General features: G+C 32.3%; 8 protein-coding genes across 8 annotated transcripts; 3 read left to right on the top strand and 5 right to left on the bottom strand.

Annotated features, from left to right (window-relative positions):
• Positions 1–68: 68 nt before the first annotated feature.
• T551_02671 (superoxide dismutase SOD2) lies at positions 69–1073 on the bottom strand (the record flags this gene model as incomplete). Its single annotated transcript, XM_018374934.1, has 8 exons — positions 69–110; positions 155–204; positions 248–269; positions 316–357; positions 399–622; positions 670–805; positions 850–885; positions 933–1073. 8 exons carry the CDS (start codon positions 1071–1073, stop codon positions 69–71), a joined length of 693 nt encoding a protein of 230 aa, XP_018228814.1.
• Positions 1074–1186: 113 nt separating this feature from the next.
• On the top strand, positions 1187–2169 carry T551_02670 (uncharacterized protein; the record flags this gene model as incomplete). The annotated part of the gene is made up of 2 exons (XM_018374933.1): positions 1187–1354; positions 1411–2169. Exon 2 carries the CDS (start codon positions 1435–1437, stop codon positions 2167–2169), a length of 735 nt encoding a protein of 244 aa, XP_018228813.1. The 5' UTR covers positions 1187–1354; positions 1411–1434.
• A 144-nt stretch (positions 2170–2313) lies between these two features.
• T551_02669 (uncharacterized protein) lies at positions 2314–6008 on the bottom strand (the record flags this gene model as incomplete). The annotated part of the gene is made up of 13 exons (XM_018374932.1): positions 2314–2667; positions 2708–3061; positions 3103–3316; positions 3361–3799; positions 3840–3945; positions 3988–4152; positions 4198–4452; positions 4501–4602; positions 4643–5108; positions 5154–5218; positions 5273–5727; positions 5771–5884; positions 5927–6008. The coding sequence occupies 13 exons, from the start codon at positions 6006–6008 to the stop codon at positions 2314–2316; spliced, it is 3171 nt and encodes a 1056-aa protein (XP_018228812.1).
• A 147-nt stretch (positions 6009–6155) lies between these two features.
• On the top strand, positions 6156–7036 carry T551_02668 (uncharacterized protein; the record flags this gene model as incomplete). The annotated part of the gene is made up of 3 exons (XM_018374931.1): positions 6156–6417; positions 6464–6668; positions 6715–7036. The coding sequence occupies 3 exons, from the start codon at positions 6156–6158 to the stop codon at positions 7034–7036; spliced, it is 789 nt and encodes a 262-aa protein (XP_018228811.1).
• Positions 7037–7380: 344 nt separating this feature from the next.
• On the bottom strand, positions 7381–10327 carry T551_02667 (uncharacterized protein; the record flags this gene model as incomplete). The annotated part of the gene is made up of 5 exons (XM_018374930.1): positions 7381–7901; positions 7947–8187; positions 8239–9470; positions 9524–10181; positions 10232–10327. 5 exons carry the CDS (start codon positions 10325–10327, stop codon positions 7381–7383), a joined length of 2748 nt encoding a protein of 915 aa, XP_018228810.1.
• Positions 10328–10594: 267 nt separating this feature from the next.
• T551_02666 (uncharacterized protein) lies at positions 10595–11974 on the bottom strand (the record flags this gene model as incomplete). The annotated part of the gene is made up of 2 exons (XM_018374929.1): positions 10595–11902; positions 11942–11974. 2 exons carry the CDS (start codon positions 11972–11974, stop codon positions 10595–10597), a joined length of 1341 nt encoding a protein of 446 aa, XP_018228809.1.
• A 562-nt stretch (positions 11975–12536) lies between these two features.
• Positions 12537–14504, top strand: T551_02665 (mannose-1-phosphate guanyltransferase; the record flags this gene model as incomplete). The annotated part of the gene is made up of 10 exons (XM_018374928.1): positions 12537–12561; positions 12724–12749; positions 12813–12842; positions 12885–12906; positions 12950–12988; positions 13045–13152; positions 13460–13884; positions 13932–14274; positions 14318–14391; positions 14434–14504. 10 exons carry the CDS (start codon positions 12537–12539, stop codon positions 14452–14454), a joined length of 1113 nt encoding a protein of 370 aa, XP_018228808.1. The 3' UTR covers positions 14455–14504.
• Positions 14505–14635: 131 nt separating this feature from the next.
• T551_02664 (uncharacterized protein) lies at positions 14636–17486 on the bottom strand (the record flags this gene model as incomplete). Its single annotated transcript, XM_018374927.1, has 6 exons — positions 14636–15269; positions 15312–15567; positions 15606–15954; positions 16510–16778; positions 17049–17408; positions 17441–17486. The coding sequence occupies 6 exons, from the start codon at positions 17484–17486 to the stop codon at positions 14636–14638; spliced, it is 1914 nt and encodes a 637-aa protein (XP_018228807.1).
• Positions 17487–18696: the final 1210 nt, after the last annotated feature.

Genomic DNA, 18696 nt, shown 5'->3' with positions numbered 1-18696 from the left:
TGCAATGATCTTTTCATTTCAGAATTTAAAACCATATTTGGATATTTATTATAATATAGTATTTATAGTTATTGTTCAAATCTTTGGTTCATAGTCTTCCAGTTAATAACCTTTTGCTTCATTAGTCAAAAATTAATTAACAATTGAATCTTACATTCCATATATTTTCAAAATATTTAACTTTGTTATTAAAATATTGAATATCTATTTCATTTTAGTATTTAGTCTCTAGAAATACTAGAATTACAATATGCATGTTCCCACGCATCCTATAAAACAATTAATTATTTATAAAACAATATAAAGTAACTTTACTATTCCAAGAATAACTTTGCCTTGAGTAACAAGATCTTGATTCTATTCAAATCAGACACTAAAGAGTATAAGAAGAAAAGTACCATCGTTGTTTGAATAAAAAGTTGTCGACTTGAAGGTATTTTTACGAGCCAACACCACCCACTTCCTTGAATCCCAGACAAATGTGTATTAAATGTACGAATGAATTGGTCAACACTTCCCCATTCCTTTTTAATTGCATCAACTAAAGGCCCATCAATAACTTGTCCTCCACCTTCTTTTGGTGGAAGAAGGCTTTCCCAATATAAAGAATGATTAATATGACCTATAAAAAATATTCAAATCAATAGTTCTTATCTTTCCTATACCTACCACCACCATGAAACTTAATAGATGTTAAAAGATTCATACGAGTTGCTAAGTCCACAGAAGAATCATATTCATTATATTTTTCCAAAGCTAAATTAAAATTTGTTACGTAAGCACGGTGATGTTTGTTATAATGAAGCTATAATTTTAAAAAAGGACTTTAAACAAAGAAAAAGTATTTACCTCAAGCAAATCATGAGAAAGATAAGGTTCAAGTGCCTAAAAAGACTAATTAAACCCTTATTCAAGAGCTTTCTTCAACTAACATTATAATCATACGGAAGATCAGGCAATGTGTGTTTTGAAGCGGAAAAAAAACGAAAACTAGGAGACAAATAGCAAAAAGAAGCTTTTCTAGATCGTAAAAACGAAAAATATAGCCCAGATCCAGCCACCAATCGCTGCATTTTCATTAAATACAGAGTTTTCATTTTCTATGACGTCGAGAAAAATAATATATTAGTAATCCGTCTCCGGAGCAACCACTTCCAATATGTTCAGCTTAACACCATCAGGTTTGTTTTATCATTTTTTAAATAAAAAATATCTAATTTAAGGACTCCAAAGTACGCCAATTACAAAATGTATTCTATATGGAACCGTTTTGAACTCTACATTAGCAAGTATTTTTGGTATAAAGCATTATTTTCATATTCAAATTTTTCCTCATTTTTTAAGTTATCATCAGGTATTAATTTTTAAAAAGAAAGATATTTTTAAGCTGATTATACATGTATAATATAGTATTGGAGAATTTTTACATGGCAAATGATTTATGCAAATGCAGGAGAGGTTTTATTTGGTATTTTAATGATTTATAGTTTAAGAATAGTGGAGCGGCATTTTGGAGCTAGAAAATATGCATCATTTATCATTTTATCTTTAGTTTATACATCTATTCTTACACCACTTTTTTTAGGGGTTGTTGTAAAGCCTTTAAGTAGTGGACGTTATCAATATATTCCTCCTGGGCCTACTGCACTTTTTTTTTCAGTTTTAGCACAATATCATACGATTATACCTTCAAGTTATAAATTCAAAGTGTTGGATTCTCCATCTTTTAATCATAAAAAAGGGTTGATTATGTCAAATAAAATATATATGTATATTGTTTCATTTCAGTTACTTTTTGCACAATCACCTGGAAGTATAATTTCAGCAGGTATAGGGTGGCTTGTAGGTCGTTTTTATGTTTTTAAATGGCTTCCTGGTGCAAACTGGCAAATACCCAAACGGATCTTTTCAAGAATTATTAGTGATGCTCCTTCTATATTTATTTCAGGACAATCAAATAATAATGAGACACAACATGCGATACCTACTAGTGCTTCTATTTTAAATGCAATAAGTGGGGTTTCAGAGAGACCAGAACTCAGTGGAGCAAGAGAACATGAAATTGAATCTATAGTGGCTATGGGATTCACAAGACACCAAGCCGTAAATGCATTAACGAGAGCAAACAATAATATTGAAATGGCTATTCAATTCCTACTAGAGGAATAATTTCTAAAAAGAAGTATCTTACATTCGTCATATAGTAAATTACATTTTGTATTATCTTTAATTTTATTCAAATATTTTTAATACTAAAAATAAAATATATCCATAACAAATACTTAACAAATATGCTTTACTATGAATATGAATCTACATTCCTTTTCTAAAAAAACTGAACTTGATATCATCATATGACCAATCTATATGAATACCATCTACTTTATAATAATTCGCAACTAATTGATGGAAACTTTCTATATTAAATTTGTATTCATCATTTATTTTATTCCAAACAATCGCTGCTATTTGTCCATGATAATAATTTTCTTCATTTTTGAAGTGTTTTTCAATACGTTTATATAAGATTTCAATTCCCTTCAACACCTCTTTGATATCATGCGAAGCCGCTATACGTTTTACAGATGCAGGCGAAAACTCTATTAGACTTTTTATTTCTTCTATAGCTTTCGTTTTTAATAAAGTGTCCATGTTTTCTGAAAATTCCTTTGTATGTTATTTTTTTTTTAAATTTAAAAAAGCATACCACAATGCGACCTAAAGGTCGTTTAATAATATTTTCAATGTATAATTTCAGATGTTCCTTATATTCTCTAACCGCTTTTTCTTGAAATAATTTCAAAATAGATATATTCTTTTTTTTAATCTCTTCGATATATTGAAACATATTTTCAATGATGATAATATAATAATTTAAAAGATCTTTATCTTCAACGTCCGTTTTTGAACCACTATTTAAATTACATGCATCACGAACCAACTGCTTAAATGTTTTAAACATAGCATTTTCTATCTTTTCAAAAGCTTTATACAATAATTCTTTTGTTCCTGTATTATCAGAAAAATTAACAATTTGCTTATTAAATTTTTCAACAAAACTCTGAATTTATTAGATCATGACGAAACAATATAAATACGAACAGGAAAAATTTTAAAAAAAGGAAGAACTCCCTGCTTCCTTTTATTAATTAATTTAACCCCTTCTATTGCTTGGATTTGAGTATCAATAAAGATATTAAAATATTCTATATATTTAGAATATAACTTATTTAAAACTCGCATCAAATACTCTTGATCAGTTTCATTCCATTCTAATAAATGTTTTTTTAAAAATTCTACATTGTCAATAATCGACCTAACACTAAATAAAAATGATAAAAATATTGGAATTTAGCTTACATAGGATCATTCCTACAACAAAACTCCCCAAAACTCAATGTATTTTCTTCCAAAGAATTCATAATTTTAGACATCATATTTAAAACAGACCTAGCTGAAGATCTATTTGATTCCACAGGATTTTTTACCTTAAGTTCCTCTACAATATCAACACGAGTATTATTGCAAGAAACAAGTTCATCATAATTCTGCCTTCTTATAGATGACATATGAAAAAACAATGTAATAAAATTATGTTCTTGACTAACCACATTCACAATCTCTTTTATAACATGAGAAAACGCTTCATTGACAGGAATACCAGTTTCTTGATTTTTTTCATATTTCCAAACGTCTGTAATGGGTCCACGAGATGTTTTAACTGTAGTACCAGAATGCTTAACATCAGCAGATTTTGTATTTATCATGTTATATATTATTTCTTTAACAGAAACAAATACTAATTTGTATTAATAAAAGTAATAATAATTTTAACATACAAAAATCTGCATCTTCTAACATATCTTTTTTCGTAATAACTCTCCAAACATTAAAAAATTTTTCAAAATCGCTATTATAAAACCCGCTAGTGTATTTAATATAGTACTACGAAATCAATTAAGCGATATAAAGTTCAAACAGTATTACCTCTTGAAATGTTGCAAATATAGAAGGATTAAGCTGTCTTGCATAAAGCATAAAACTTTGATAATGATAAAAAGATACATATGCAGAAATATGACTAACTAATTGAGGTTTTAATATTTTTGGGGTAGGAGAATAATCTGTATGTATAATATCAGCAAGTTCTAACTTTATTATTTTAAATTAGAGTTAATATAACTAAAATATACAAACCTGGAATCTAATATTTAAATAATGAGCTAATCGAGAAAGAAACTCGTTACTTTCTTTTTCATATTCCGCCCTTTTTCCTTCCATTATTATAACATCACCTGTTGGTGTTTCATTATCAGTTTCTGATGTTATTGATATTTTGAGAGCTTTATATAAAAAAGTTAAAGATTTTTCAATATCTACAATCCCTGTCGTAGAATCAAGTGGTGTCTTTTTTAAAGCTTCTAAATCATGAGCATCAATAGAAAGTGTATCCTTAGTAAATTAAGCATTACAAAATTTAATATTAAAATAATTGATTACCAGTAAATTTTGTAATTCTAATGCTAACTTTTTCTGATTCGCTGTTTGAACTTGTAATCCTCTATTTTGGGTTTCTATATGAAAAATGTCATCTTTAATAGTCTAATAAACTAAGTTTACAAATAATGAAAAGAAAGTATACACTAACATTAAATCCAAAGGAATATAAAGCAAGCAAAGAGCTCAAATTTTCACATTCCTTAACTGATAACATTAGTCTTTCACCTAACCCCACAGCTCTGCCATTAGTTTCAATAATTGCACATATATTTGCAGTTTGTAATGTAGATAATTCATCTTTTAATTTTTCTTCTAATCTTTCCGTGTTTCCCAATTCAGTCCAATCAAAATCATCTAACACTCCATCAATGTAATTTATAAAGTCTTCTGTATCCTTTTCATTATTAAATATTTTAATACCCTCATAATCACTATATTTTTTTAAAGAATTAGACAAGTTAGTAGAAAAAGTATTTTTTTCAGAAGATTCTTTATTAGATAAAGTAATAAGATTATCATGAGCCTCTATGGCATCATTTTCAAATGCTAGATTATCAGAATTTTTATTGGGAAACAATTCGTATTCATATTTCGAAAGGTCGCTATTTCTGAATTTTATGAATAAATTTTCATAAAAAATAACAATATAATACCTATTTTTTTCAAATGAATTACTCTTTGATGAACGAGATAGACTACTTTGTCTTCGTAGTAGCTGCTGAAATAAATTAGAATCAAATCCGCAATATTAATTGACAAAAAAACTATATACCTCTTCTGTATAACTTTTGTTTGGCTTATGAAAGCGAAAAGAATCAGAGCCTAAAGAGAACTGACTTGATACATATCTCGCAGAAGAAGGTCGCTGATACTGATTATTTTTTTGAGTATTAGATGAGATAGATGAATGTCTTTTTAGAACAGATATGTTTTCTGGTACGTAATTCATGATATCCGAATTTTTCATTTCATCAAAACCATTCATAACAGGGACTTCTCCACCAGTAAATTTCTTATATATTTTTACTAGAACTTCAATAAAGAGTGCTTTATCTTTTGCTGATTCACATATCCAATGATATGGTTTTTGAAGAGTAACAATAACCTTGCATGCATCAACATTATCAATTCTTTGAAGCTCATTCATATCCCATGTTTTCCCAATAGAAAATGTGCCGTTATTATTTTCTCTTGATTTATGTATTTGAACATTACCATCATTTTTTACTATAAAAAATATAAAATTATGTCAAAAAACCTTATTGTCTACCTGAAATTAAAATATATCTTTGTTTCCGTGTTGCATGTTGAGACCCAAAACGTGAAGGAGAGGAATAATGAGACTCTTCAAGAACTCTAATATGTGTTATGTAATTTTCAAGAACTAGATTATCTCAAAAAATATTTAAACAAAATATATACGTACGTTCACCACTCTCTGTAGAATATGAAAAAAGAGATTGAATAATACGAGATTTAATATCATTTGATTCGTTTTCAGAGCTCATTATATTATAATTTTAACAACATACTTTAACTGTTATTTTTAACTTTGTGATATTTTTAGATAAACTTTTCGCATCGTTTATTATATATCTCTAACAAGCAAGTAGGTTTTAAGTAAATAAATTTTATATAAATTTTATACATAAAAAATGGAAATTTTTGATGAATTGCTAATATCAGTTTATTACTTTTTGTTAAAAAGTGGTTTTACTAAGACGGCTAAAACTTTTGTTAAAGAAACCGGAAAAAAAGAACTTTTTCTACAAGAAAAAGAAATAAAATCATTAATTGAAGTATATAATTTGTACAATAAGAAAAAAAATGAAGGAAAACATTTATTTTCAGAAAAACTTTTTAAAGAAAAAAAAGAAAAATTACCAAAAAATGAACAAACGAAAGAAAATAATGAAGGTAATAAGTCTCTAATATATATACGAATAGTTCTTTCTTTTTTTAGTTAAAAAAAGGAAAAAAACTCTTTTGGATCAAGAAATATTTATAAAAAAGTCTAAAAAACAAAAAAATGAAACAAAAAAAGAATATTCAGAAAATGAAACACAAACAAAAATATTAAATACAAATTATTCTGATAAGGAAAATGAAAAGGAAAATGAAATTGCTTTTGAAAATATACCAGATATCCAATTGGACAAAAAAGAAGTGTAATTTTTAAATTTTATTAAATATTATATTTAATTTTTTTATTAGAACAGATAATTTAGGTTCTAAGAAAGTATATAATGGAAAAAATTTAGAAGAAAAAAAAGATGTAAAAGAAAAACCAAAGAAAAAATCATCTTTTTCAAGAATTGATATATCAAAAGTAGAGTTTGCTCATAATTCTCTTAAGGACAACAGTTATGCTATTGCATACAAAGGAGAACAAGACGAATATGGAACAAAGGCAAATAGAGATCTAATATTTACTAAAGGAAAAGAATTTAGAGCAGAAAAGAGTAAAAAAAAAAAAGGAAGTTATCATGGTGGAAAAATTAATACTAACATTTCACGAAGTTTTAAATTTACGTAACCAAAATTCGATATTTATATTGTATTTTTATGTAAAATATGGAAACTCTAAATATTAAGATTTTTTTCAAAATTTAAATATAATTATATTAATTCTAAACTTTGAATCTTAAAATAATTTAAAAACACTAAAAAATATATTTTAATATAACAAATGTCAAATAAATATTTATAGTTTCTGCTATTTATAAATATACAATAATACTTAATATACATAAATATTCTATTACATCTCCTCTCCTTCAAATCATAGCATAATAATTTGCTGCAAAGATCATTAAAACATTAAAACAAGCAATCCTCTCATATATTGTTAAATGAAATTACAATTCTAAAATGACCATATTAACCATACCATTCAAACATTTTTTTGAAACGTTGTCTTTCAGCAAACCACATATTATTCCCATTTTTTGAAACTACCTTATCAGAAGAATTAGTGGTAAAATTACGACAACAATTAGAGTTTTCAGAAATAATATTCTCCAAGTTTCTAATATATAATTCATAATTATTTAGACGTTGATTAAGCTCATTTATAGTTATTAATATAGTAGAATCTGAATACGTATTTTTAAATCTTTGAAATATATCTAAAGATCTGTTTATTTTCATTTTCAATTTATTTAAAGAATGTGTTGAATTTAAAAATGGGATTAAGAAAAACAGAAAAATAACAAAAAATATCCTAAATATTAATTTTTTTCGTGTTAATTCTTTTTTTCTTTTATTAATGTCTTTTTTCGTGTTTATCTTTAAAATAGAAATACTTGATACTACTGAAGAAGATATATTTCGTTTACTTATTTTATTAACTTTAAGTTTAGAGTCTATATCTTTGTCAGAATTAAATTCTATAATTTTACCTAAATCAAAAATTAAAAAATAAATATAACTTATTATATAAATACCAAAATCAGAATCTACAGTGATAGTCATATTTTTAATTCCATTATTAGGAAGAACAGGTAAATTTAATCTGTCTAAATTATGATTTGATATATCCTTTACCCAACCTATTTCAAATTTAAGAAATGAATCTTTATAAAGCCAATCATCTGCCAAAACATATATATCGCCATTGAATCTAGAATAAACACCAGAAGACATTTTCCTACCATTTAAAGTAATAAACGAAGGATTAGAATCATGCTTAAAATGTAATAATATATTATCATAAACGCATGGATCTATAATTAATACCTTATACAATAAACAGTATTGTAAAACTGATAATGAAAAAATTTCAATGTCAACATTATCAATATAATTCTCTGAATTCAAATACAAGGCTTCTTTAAGCATTTTTAGAGGTGATAATTTTTCAATATGAATATCCAGTGAACCAGAATCATTAGAAATACGCTGATATTCTAATACACGAGATCCATCTAATAAATCATCTTTGCTAGAAGAAATTAATTTCCAGCCAGTTTGCATTTCAGGATCAATAAGATAAGATATTAATGGTAATGATGTCTTCATAAACTGAATAATTTCTGAATCAATCTTAAAATAAGGAATATGTAAACATGATGCAAGTACTAATGTTGAAAGCGGCTCTGGAATTATAACCTCTGACTCAATAAGTAAATCACTAAGTCCGTATTCTTTTTTTCTTGTTATTCGGATAACATAATCATAGATATCAGGTTGTGTCGAAATTGCTTCTAAATCAGACTCATTATTTTTTACTGGAATCCTATCACATTTCCAATGTAAAATCCCCATTGATTTTATAGCTACAAATTGTAATTCAGGCGGTCCATAAATATGAAATCTTTGTATTAAACCCATATTTAACATGTTTTTTGAAAGATTAATATCTTGCTCAAGAAATATTATATTAGAAGAAAAACCAACTACAACAGCATTTCTCATAGGTCTAATATCGACTTTTGTTTGGACATTTAATGTTCCCGGATATTCATAATCAAATGCGTCTAAATGAACCTGCCAAAAACATTGCCATGATCTTTTTTCAAGATTTTCATGTGTAAGATCTATAACATCTATAATACTTTTGTCAATCCCTTCTTCTAAATTTTCAGTAACAATTTGTGTATCTGAAAGATGAATATTTTTGTTATTAACTTTTTGTAGATCAAACCTAACACTTGCAGGATTTTGACAATTGGGTAGACATTGCAAATTTAAACAATAACAACGCCCATCTGCGCCTAAATCAGTAGCTTCATGAATAACGGAAACAAATTCTATTTCTATTAAAATTTCTTTAATTTGATTGGTAGGAAAATAAACATAAAGAACCATATCTTCAAGTTCTACTGTAGCAATCTGAGGAGCGTACTTACTAAAACCTGTTGTTAATTCATCAGTGTCAACTGTTTGTAAGCTTTCATCGCATTTAGTATTAAAAAAATTAGAATCATTAGTAAATACATCCGATTCTAATTTCTCAGTAAAGCTGTTTTCTACTAGAATTAAAAAAGATATACAGGAATATGTTAAGAAATATAAAACGTACCTTTTGATATTTTAGAATGGTCATCAGGCAATCGATCTGTATCGGTTATTATTTTTTTCTGTTCACATAATTTTCTTTTATTTTCTTTTTTTTCTGATGAAAGTAGACAAAAATTTCTCAAAAATTCATCACCGGCAAAACGATTCTTAGAAAAAGATATAGGATTGTGTGAATTTCGTTTCGATTTTAAAGGTGAATCAGTATTTGACCGGGCTTTCTGTGATTCCACACATTGAGTTTTAGGAAGTATTGCACTACGTATTGAGAACAAAGAACTTGAACGACGACGTACCGTATCCACATTTTCTGTATTCTCAACAATTTCTTGTGTTGGAAGACTAGATAGCCCTGTTCTCCCACAAAACATAGGTGAATCACGTAACACAATTGGTGAGCTCAATGATGAAGAACGCTCATATTTCTGAGAAAAATTTTGTTGAGAACGCCGATATTCATCTGAAAGCTGAAATGGACTACTTTCTGGAGACATTATTTCATATGATTCAAAAACAGGAATCCCTAATGCTATAGTTGCTGCTGTTTCTTCTGGAGCAGTTCCGTCATTATTTAGAACATATATGCGTGTAGATTGAGGCAAATACGTAATATCTTGTGATAAATGCAGAAGTGATACCCGTCTTCCCGGCCATGACATAATCTTTGTTTATCAGTCTTTTATTTATCTATAAAAATACCAAATATGTATACCTTTGCATACAGAAAAAACGACGCTCTTTCAGAATCTGGAATCGTACGACCATGAATTGCAATTGCTTCTAAAATATTCTGTGTTTTATTAACCATTTTATAAAGAAATTGATGATATCTTTTTTATCGTCGTTCAGTATCACTACGATAAAACATAGCTACAGTGAATTATAACAAATAAATCTACAGATGAATGTAAAAAAATGATTAAAAGTATAAAATTTAAGTAAACAAATACAAAGAATTTGTTAGATTTAGATTTTAATATAAATGTTTTATGTTTTTAATTTTGTGTATTTACATGATTTTATTATTAATTAGTACAGAGACATAAGCGCAATTTAATATTGTTGCATGTATATTTTAGAAAAAAGTGGTATCTATATTATGCCCAAAATCATATACAATAATATGTTTTTTTTGTCCACAACTTATGATACGAATATCATCAAATGCAATTCGATAAATACGACCAGTATCTTTGCTTTTAATTTGATGCAATAATTTTCCAGAAAATAAATCCCATATACATATATTTTCATCATATGAGCCAGAAATGATTTTATGTGAATGATACTGAACTGTCCGTACAAGATCTAAATGGCCTTCAAAAGTACGTAGTACTTGACCAGAATTTGCATCAAATAACCGAACTAAATGATCCGAACTCCCTGATACAATGTGTTTGCCATCGAACTGTAAACACGCAATACCACGTTGGTGACACATGATTGTTCGCAAACAAACACCGGTATATACGTTCCATATTCTAATCGTCCGATCACCACTAGCGCTCACAATTCGATCTTCTTTAAGTTGAACAGCATTAACTGCTGCATGATGTCCTCTAAGTACATGAACATAATGCCGCTTTCCCTCTTTTACATGATCAACATGATGCCAAATGCGGATTGTAGAATCTTTTGAGCAAGTTACGATATGTTTTGTATCAAAACAAAGACTTAGAACACTATCTGTATGACCCTTATATATCGAAAGTATCTTCCCTGAACTTAAATTCCAAATAATAACCAAAGTATCACTTGATCCAGAAACAAGAATATTCATATTGACATCAAATTGAAGAGTTAGTACACTTGCACGATGTCCACGAAACACTTTGTGACATATACCTTTTTGTAAATCCCATATACGGATCGTTGTGTCTTTTGACCCTGAAACAATCCAATTTCTATTAAATTCAATGCAATAAATTCCATCCTCATGCATTTCATCATATTCTAGTGTTAATGTTCGAGGCACGGTATAACATACATATGCACCCTTTTCCCAATTCTTAAGCAACCGATAACGTTGAAGATACAAAAACCGCCAATTTAAAACAAGCTCTGTGTTTGATAAAAACGTTATATGAGGTGGACGAAACATGCTATCTGCTGGTAATGTTTGCTTAAACATTTGTTCAAGAGAACATTGCTGTGGATGCTGCATTACCCAATCACGAAGACGCTGCATTTCTTTTTGAGCCCACTCCTCACAATGCCCAATACGCTCATAATTAACTTTCCACTGCTGGTGCTTATACAGCTGTTTCCAAACCAAAGGATGTGTTGCCACTGAATACCATCGTTTACATACCAGCATGCACACTAAAATCTCAATATGTGAAAGATATGAAAATATATTAAAAGACAATTCATAGGGAAGTTTCTAAAGCTATAAGAAGAACATTTATTCCACTTTTTTTACCTGAATAAAGTCGATACGTTCTTTTTGAATCATATTACACAAAAATACTAGCTAAATCCAGGGAAAAACATAAAAAAAGGATAAAAAACCAAAATTTATAAATAAGTAAGTAAATAAAGATTATTTTTACTGTCAAAACAACATATAGTCTTTCAATTTGTCAAACTTATTGATCTATTAAATATATGGTTGTTATACCGGTAGATCCTTTCGGAAATTGTATCAACTAGTCTTATTTGATAAAAGAAAAAATAATACAAAAATACAGGAAAAAATGACAGAAAAACATATATTTTTCAATAAAAAGATTATTAAGTGATATATATAATATATATTATATAAATATTTTGAATATGTTACATATTAGGATATAACCCTAATAGAATGTAGCACGAGATTTTCAAAATCACTAGTTGAAAACGTATTTCGTTTGAAATAATTGAAAAACAGTTAAAAAGTATAGAAACAATACAAAAGATAGTTTTAAGCGCCAAAAAGACGTTAATTGAGGAATCTCCTTATAAAAATCGGTTTTATGTTTTTAAACGATTTGGATTGAATTTTGATTGAAATCTTTGATTGAAATATTTGTACAATGAAAGCATTAATTCTTGTCGGAGGTGCGTTTTAGAACATTGGATTTGCGTTGTACAGAGGTGGATTATGCTACTGTTTGCAGGCTGAGCAGAATCTATGTATTTGCACTATTGAAGAACAAATATATTTTTATTTAAACTATCAACGCAATTGAGCTTCAGTAGGATAATTTCTGATAAAAGCAGGGTATGGTACACGACTACGACCACTTGTAGGCATTCACTTGCGCACCTATGCGCAAAATCAAGTTTTTGAATACATCTAACAGCTACAGACTTTGACTTTGCCAAAACCTTTAGTTGAAGTTTTATAAACGATATAAAAGTAGAAAAGCTAATAAATTTAGTTTGGAAATCGACCAATAATCCGTCAGTGTTTTTTTTTGTATTCATATTGCACTGATCGGTACAGTTCACCAGATCGAGGCTCTGGCAGCAGCGGGGGTGACAGGTAGATAATTTAAATGCATAAAAGTATGAATGAATAACATAAAATTTCTATTTCAGATATCGTGTTGGCGGTTAACTATTGTTCGGAAATCATGGTTTCGACTCTCAAACAATATGAACAACAATATCACATTAGTATAACATTTTCCGTGGAAAATGAGGTATGTTATAAGGGCGAGAATGCCTTTTTATTATCTAAACATCTTATATATTCTAGCCATTAGGTATGCATAAAAAAAGTTATAAGAGTACCGAATGAATGTTATCAAACATTATATTTTAAGGTTTTTATAGAGCACAAATTAATCATAATTACACTATTGATTAGTGCTTGTTTAACTAAATTAGTTTTTATAAGCACACATTTTATTCAGAGTTATTAAATGAAATTTTTGGTTTAAGGGTACACAAATAATCATTCTCTTAACTAGATGCATTCGTCTACCATGTGTTTATACTTTGAAAATATTAGTGCATCTATTAACCGATGTTTTTTTAGGTACAGCAGGCCCACTCGCACTTGCACGCAATATACTTGAAAAAGATAATTCCCCTTTCTTCGTACTCAACTCGGACGTTATTTGCGAATACAATTTTACACAATTTCTATGTTTTCATCAATCTCATAAATCTGAAGGTACTATTGCGGTTACAAAAGTCGAGGAACCTTCCAAGTATGGCGTTATCGTGATGAAACCCTCCAGTTCAGAAATTGAACGTTTCGTTGAGAAACCTGTAGAGTTTGTCAGTAACAAAATCAATGCGGGATTGTACGTTTTTAATACTTCTATCTTGGAACGTATCTCTTTGCGTCCAACAAGTATTGAAAAAGAAATTTTCCCAGCAATGGCTAGTGAAGGACAATTACACAGTTATGATTTAGAAGGATATTGGATGGTTGTTTTTGAATATATATATATATTGGTTTTTGACTTACTTAATAGGATATTGGACAACCAAAGGATTATTTGACTGGTACCTGCCTTTACTTGTCATCTTTAGCCAAATATAAACCTTCTTGTCTTGACAATACAAGTCCCTATATCTATGGGGGAAACGTCATTGTTCATCCTTCAGCCAAAATTGGCAATAATTGTCGCATTGGACCAAATGTTGTCATTGGTCCTGACTGTATTATTGGCGATGGAGTACGTCTTAAACGATGTGTCATTTTACAAGGCTCCAAAATACGGAATCATGCATGGATTGAAAGTAGTATTGTTGGATGGAATTCCACTGTAGGAAAATGGGCACGTTTAGAAAATGTTACTGTACTCGGTGAGGACGGTAATACATTTAGTTTGTTTTATATTTGGTCTGATTAAAAAAGTAACGATTAAGGATGAAATTTATGTTAATGGCGGGTCTATTTTGCCACATAAAAGCATTGATCAAAATATTGAGGTGTGTTTTCGCTTTTTCCCTAAAACATCTAATAGTACCAAGGTACCGGCTATTATCATGTAAATGCAGCACGGAAAAATGTGTTTTTATATCATACTGTATTTTCAAACAATATATGTTTTTATTATATGTTTCATAGCACGTTACTCAATTCATAGCCAAATTAACTTTATATGTAAAACTATAAACAATAGAAATAAAACATTTGAAAGATGCTCGATAGAAATAATTAGACAAAAAATAACTACAATTCCTTTTTCGATTCCCTATACTCGTATTCTGTTTCACTTTCTATCTCCATTTCGCTTTGACTCATACTAGAAGAAGATTTTAAATAATCACTTTCATCGCTAACATCAAAATTGAATTCAGGGTATACATGCAATTTTTTAACATTTCGTTTTTGTATTCTTTGTTTCATAGCCTTTCGAATTTTTTTTGAAACTTCTTCAAAGCTTTCACTCTTACTAAGTTTATTATTCTTGTTTATTTTCTGATTGTCTTCGTAAAAACTGTCTATTTTGCTATTTGAACCAAAAGAATAGCTTGTAAAAAGCTGCAGAGACGGCAAACTCTGAAGACTAGTATTGCGTGACAAATCCAGTGTAGAGGCACATGACAGTGTTCTAGAGCTACTTAAATCATCACTTTTATCAAATGATGCAGTCCGACTATGACTCTGGCAAGTCCTGCTGTTCTGAATCATGTATTCAGGCATTGCAATCACCTTGCCAGGGTCAAAATCCGGAAACAATTCTGGACCCAGCGTATTAATCAGCTCTGTCAACTCAATTGCCAGGGCCTCTCGTGTCTGACGCAGCTTGTAAATCGTATTTGCCGATGTAGGATTCAAACTCAAAAATAGAGGCCTTAGAGACCTAAACTCATCAGAAAACATACAAACGCTCCACCGCTACTACTTGTAGATATCTAGCCCGCTCTCCCCAAACCGCAGTGCTGCAAACGATAACACTGATATCAAAACCATATTTATCACAATCATTGCACAGATCCACTTCTTTGAATACGGAACCATTTGATAATAAACTACAATGCACGCAATTACTATTGAATAAAACAAAAGCAATGTTGGCGCAAGCGCCAATGCTACTAAAAGCTTCCATGTCGCCAGTACATCCCTTCCCTCGATCTTTACCGTCGATGCATCCAATGCCTCTATCTATATGAGCCTTGCACCCCATTGCCTCCATTACCTTTTGCTTTTTTTTTCGATATAATTCTCGTGGCTGCAAAAATGGGTGAAAATAAAACCACTCCTGGAAGGGACAAGATTGCAAGCACCAGAAACTTGATACTCCTGTATACCAGCAGCCGTACTACTTTCGGCCCACTGTATTTTGCACTCTGCACCTCGTGGTCCCTGATTCCAAGCAAGTACAGTTCCCGGTTGTACGCAAGAATCGCCTTGCGTAACTTTACTACCCTTGGATCTTCCTTGTAGTGATTGTATCCCTGAATAAACCGCCGATTCAGCTCGACAATCTGCTGCAGAGGCAGCTGTCGGTTCCCCGACCTATACAGCCTCCTCCCTGCCTGGATAAACTGTCTCTATCAGCATTGTCTTTAACACACATCCAACATGCATCCAACATGCATATCCACTGCTGCTGCATTTTGCACACTTCCACTGTATACACTCCACTGTATATCCTTCACCAGTGTGCCCTATATATATACATGTATATACACTTGTACACAAATATACACACTTATATACATATATACATATATATATACAAGTATATACATATATATATACAAGTATACACAAACACACGCAAGTAACGCAAGTATACACTCTTGTTGGCATACTTGCATACTATTTGCTTTGCAGATGTGTCCGCCGCACACTCCCACTGTATGTACACTCCCACTGCATATACCACTGTATATACCACTATATATGCCGCTGCACACATTCACTGTACTTTTGCATGTAATCCACTGTATATACTCAACACACCCACTGGCACATGCTCGATAGACACACCCATTGGATATACACCCATTGGATATACACTCATCGGATAGCTCTGTACCCGACAAGAGTGGACACTGCTGGACACCGCTTGCATACTGCAACCACACGTCACTCACCATCAGCGTCTCATAGTCCGCTGTCCGCACCGTCACCGCCAGCAGAGCATTGTAGATCATATCCAAGACCGCCCGGACCGCTTCGTGCCGCTCTCCCGCCCGGTACCTGTCGACCAACTCCTGCGGGATCTCCAGCGGCATTCCGAACTCCAGGACCGCCCGCGACCTGAACCGGTGGGCGTTGAAGTAGTTCATCCCGCACGGCACGATCTTCAGCTCCATCCCTGCGTTTCTTGCCAGAGCCCCCAACGCCATGACCGCCACCCCCGCTGTCTCGTCAGCTGCTGCACAGTGCGTCTGATTGTATGCATATATGTGTATGCATGACAGTATAGTATATATTATATATGCCATATGCATATGCATATGCGTGTATATGCGTGTGTATATCTATATATATGTATATATATGTATATATATGTATATATATGTATGTGTATGTGAATATACGTCGTGTATGCCGTGCATTACATGCTATAAGGGTACACATACTATACACACGCACTGCACATGCTGCACACTGTATGCGCTGCACACACCTTTCAGCGGAAGCAGGTCCGCGCGGTCGTGACTCCCTCCCTCCGGGAAGATGCCGATGCTCCCGCCGCTCTCCAGCCGCCGGAAGACCTCCGCATACACCCCGCTCTGGTCGACCTTTGCCCCGTATCTGAACGCCGCCCACCCTGTGCCCTGCGTGCCCTGTGCGCGCAGCACTGCGACCTCGTCTGACTCCACTCGGCTCACCTCCACTACCTGTTCGCCCCGCGCGCCCACCACCACCACTGCCCCGTCCGCGAGCTCCTCTGTAAACCGCGTGTTGCGTCCTCGCAACACGCCGCCGTCCACATGGACGAGGCCGGTGCCACAGCACAGACGGTCCAACGGCCGCGCTACAGGAACTGTCGTCAGCGCACTCGCAGGCTGCACATACTCGACCCGACAAGTCGCGCAAGCCGGCCTATGAACCAGCGGTGCATCGACTTTTCCGCAATGAGAAAGGAGATACGCCGTGCAGCCGCAAGCTGCACCTGGCGCATAAGGAGGAGGGGGTCGACGAATTGGTTTGCGTGGGGCGCAGCGACAAAGATGACGGCGCCCCGCTTGGGGATGCGGAAGGAGCCGCGGGAACGGACGTCGCGGAAGAAGAGGTCGACGAGGACTGAGGTCAGCGCGCAGGAAAGGGGGACATACCGCTCATCATCCAGAGGATGAGGTCGTATGCAAATGAGGGCGCCATGCCGTCTGCTACAGCCCGTGCAGTGTGCGGCGCCGTGTGCACGGTGTGGCCGCGTGAGTGTGCGCCAGCGTGCACTTGCACTGGGCACAGTACAGAGTATACAGTGTACATGGCAGACAACATGCAGTGTGCACGCATATATAGCGCACAGCAATATAGCTGTGTAGCTAGGTGGCGTGTACAGCATAGACAGTGTACATTGCATGGATTACATGGATTGTATGGATAGTGTGTACTGCATATACAGCATACATAATATGTATAGTGTGTGCAGTGTATACGCAGTGCAGTGTGCACGGGACGTAGTGTATGCGTATGCAGAGCACAGTCGGTGTGCAGTGCATGTATGGCATATACAGCATCGATAGTGTATACTGTGCAGTGTATATAGTGGTACACAGTGTGTACAGTGTGTACATGGTGTGTATGGTATATAGCTATGGCGTAAGTGTATATATGTATTGTGTGTACCGTGTGTATAGTATGCATCATATGTATAGTATGTATAGTATGTATGGTATATAGTGTATAGTGTATGGTATATGGTATACACTGTATATACAGTGTACATGTATAGTGTGCAGTGCATGGTAGAAGCGACAGACCACTGTGTTATCACCGTGTATAGATGTGTACGCTGCAGCTGTGTGCATAGTATGTAGTGTGTATAGTGTATGGTATATATACTTATAGTGTCTACAGTGTATACTGTATATATACTGTATAGTGTGTATGAATGCATTCTATCGTATGTATAGTATATATGGCATACACGGTATATATAGTATGTATAGTTATAGTGTATACAACGTATATGCAGTGTATACAGTGTATAGTGTATATCTGCAGTATATAGTGTATATGTATATGTATGGTATATAGTATGGTATATAGTATGGTATATAATGTATATCTATAGTGCATACTATTTACAGTGTATGGTAGTGCAT

The sequence above is a fragment of the Pneumocystis jirovecii genome, assembly GCF_001477535.1.
Source record: "Pneumocystis jirovecii RU7 chromosome Unknown supercont1.12, whole genome shotgun sequence".
Classification (NCBI taxonomy): Eukaryota; Fungi; Ascomycota; class Pneumocystomycetes; order Pneumocystales; family Pneumocystaceae; genus Pneumocystis; species Pneumocystis jirovecii.
This window is presented reverse-complemented; position numbering and strand designations above follow the sequence as displayed.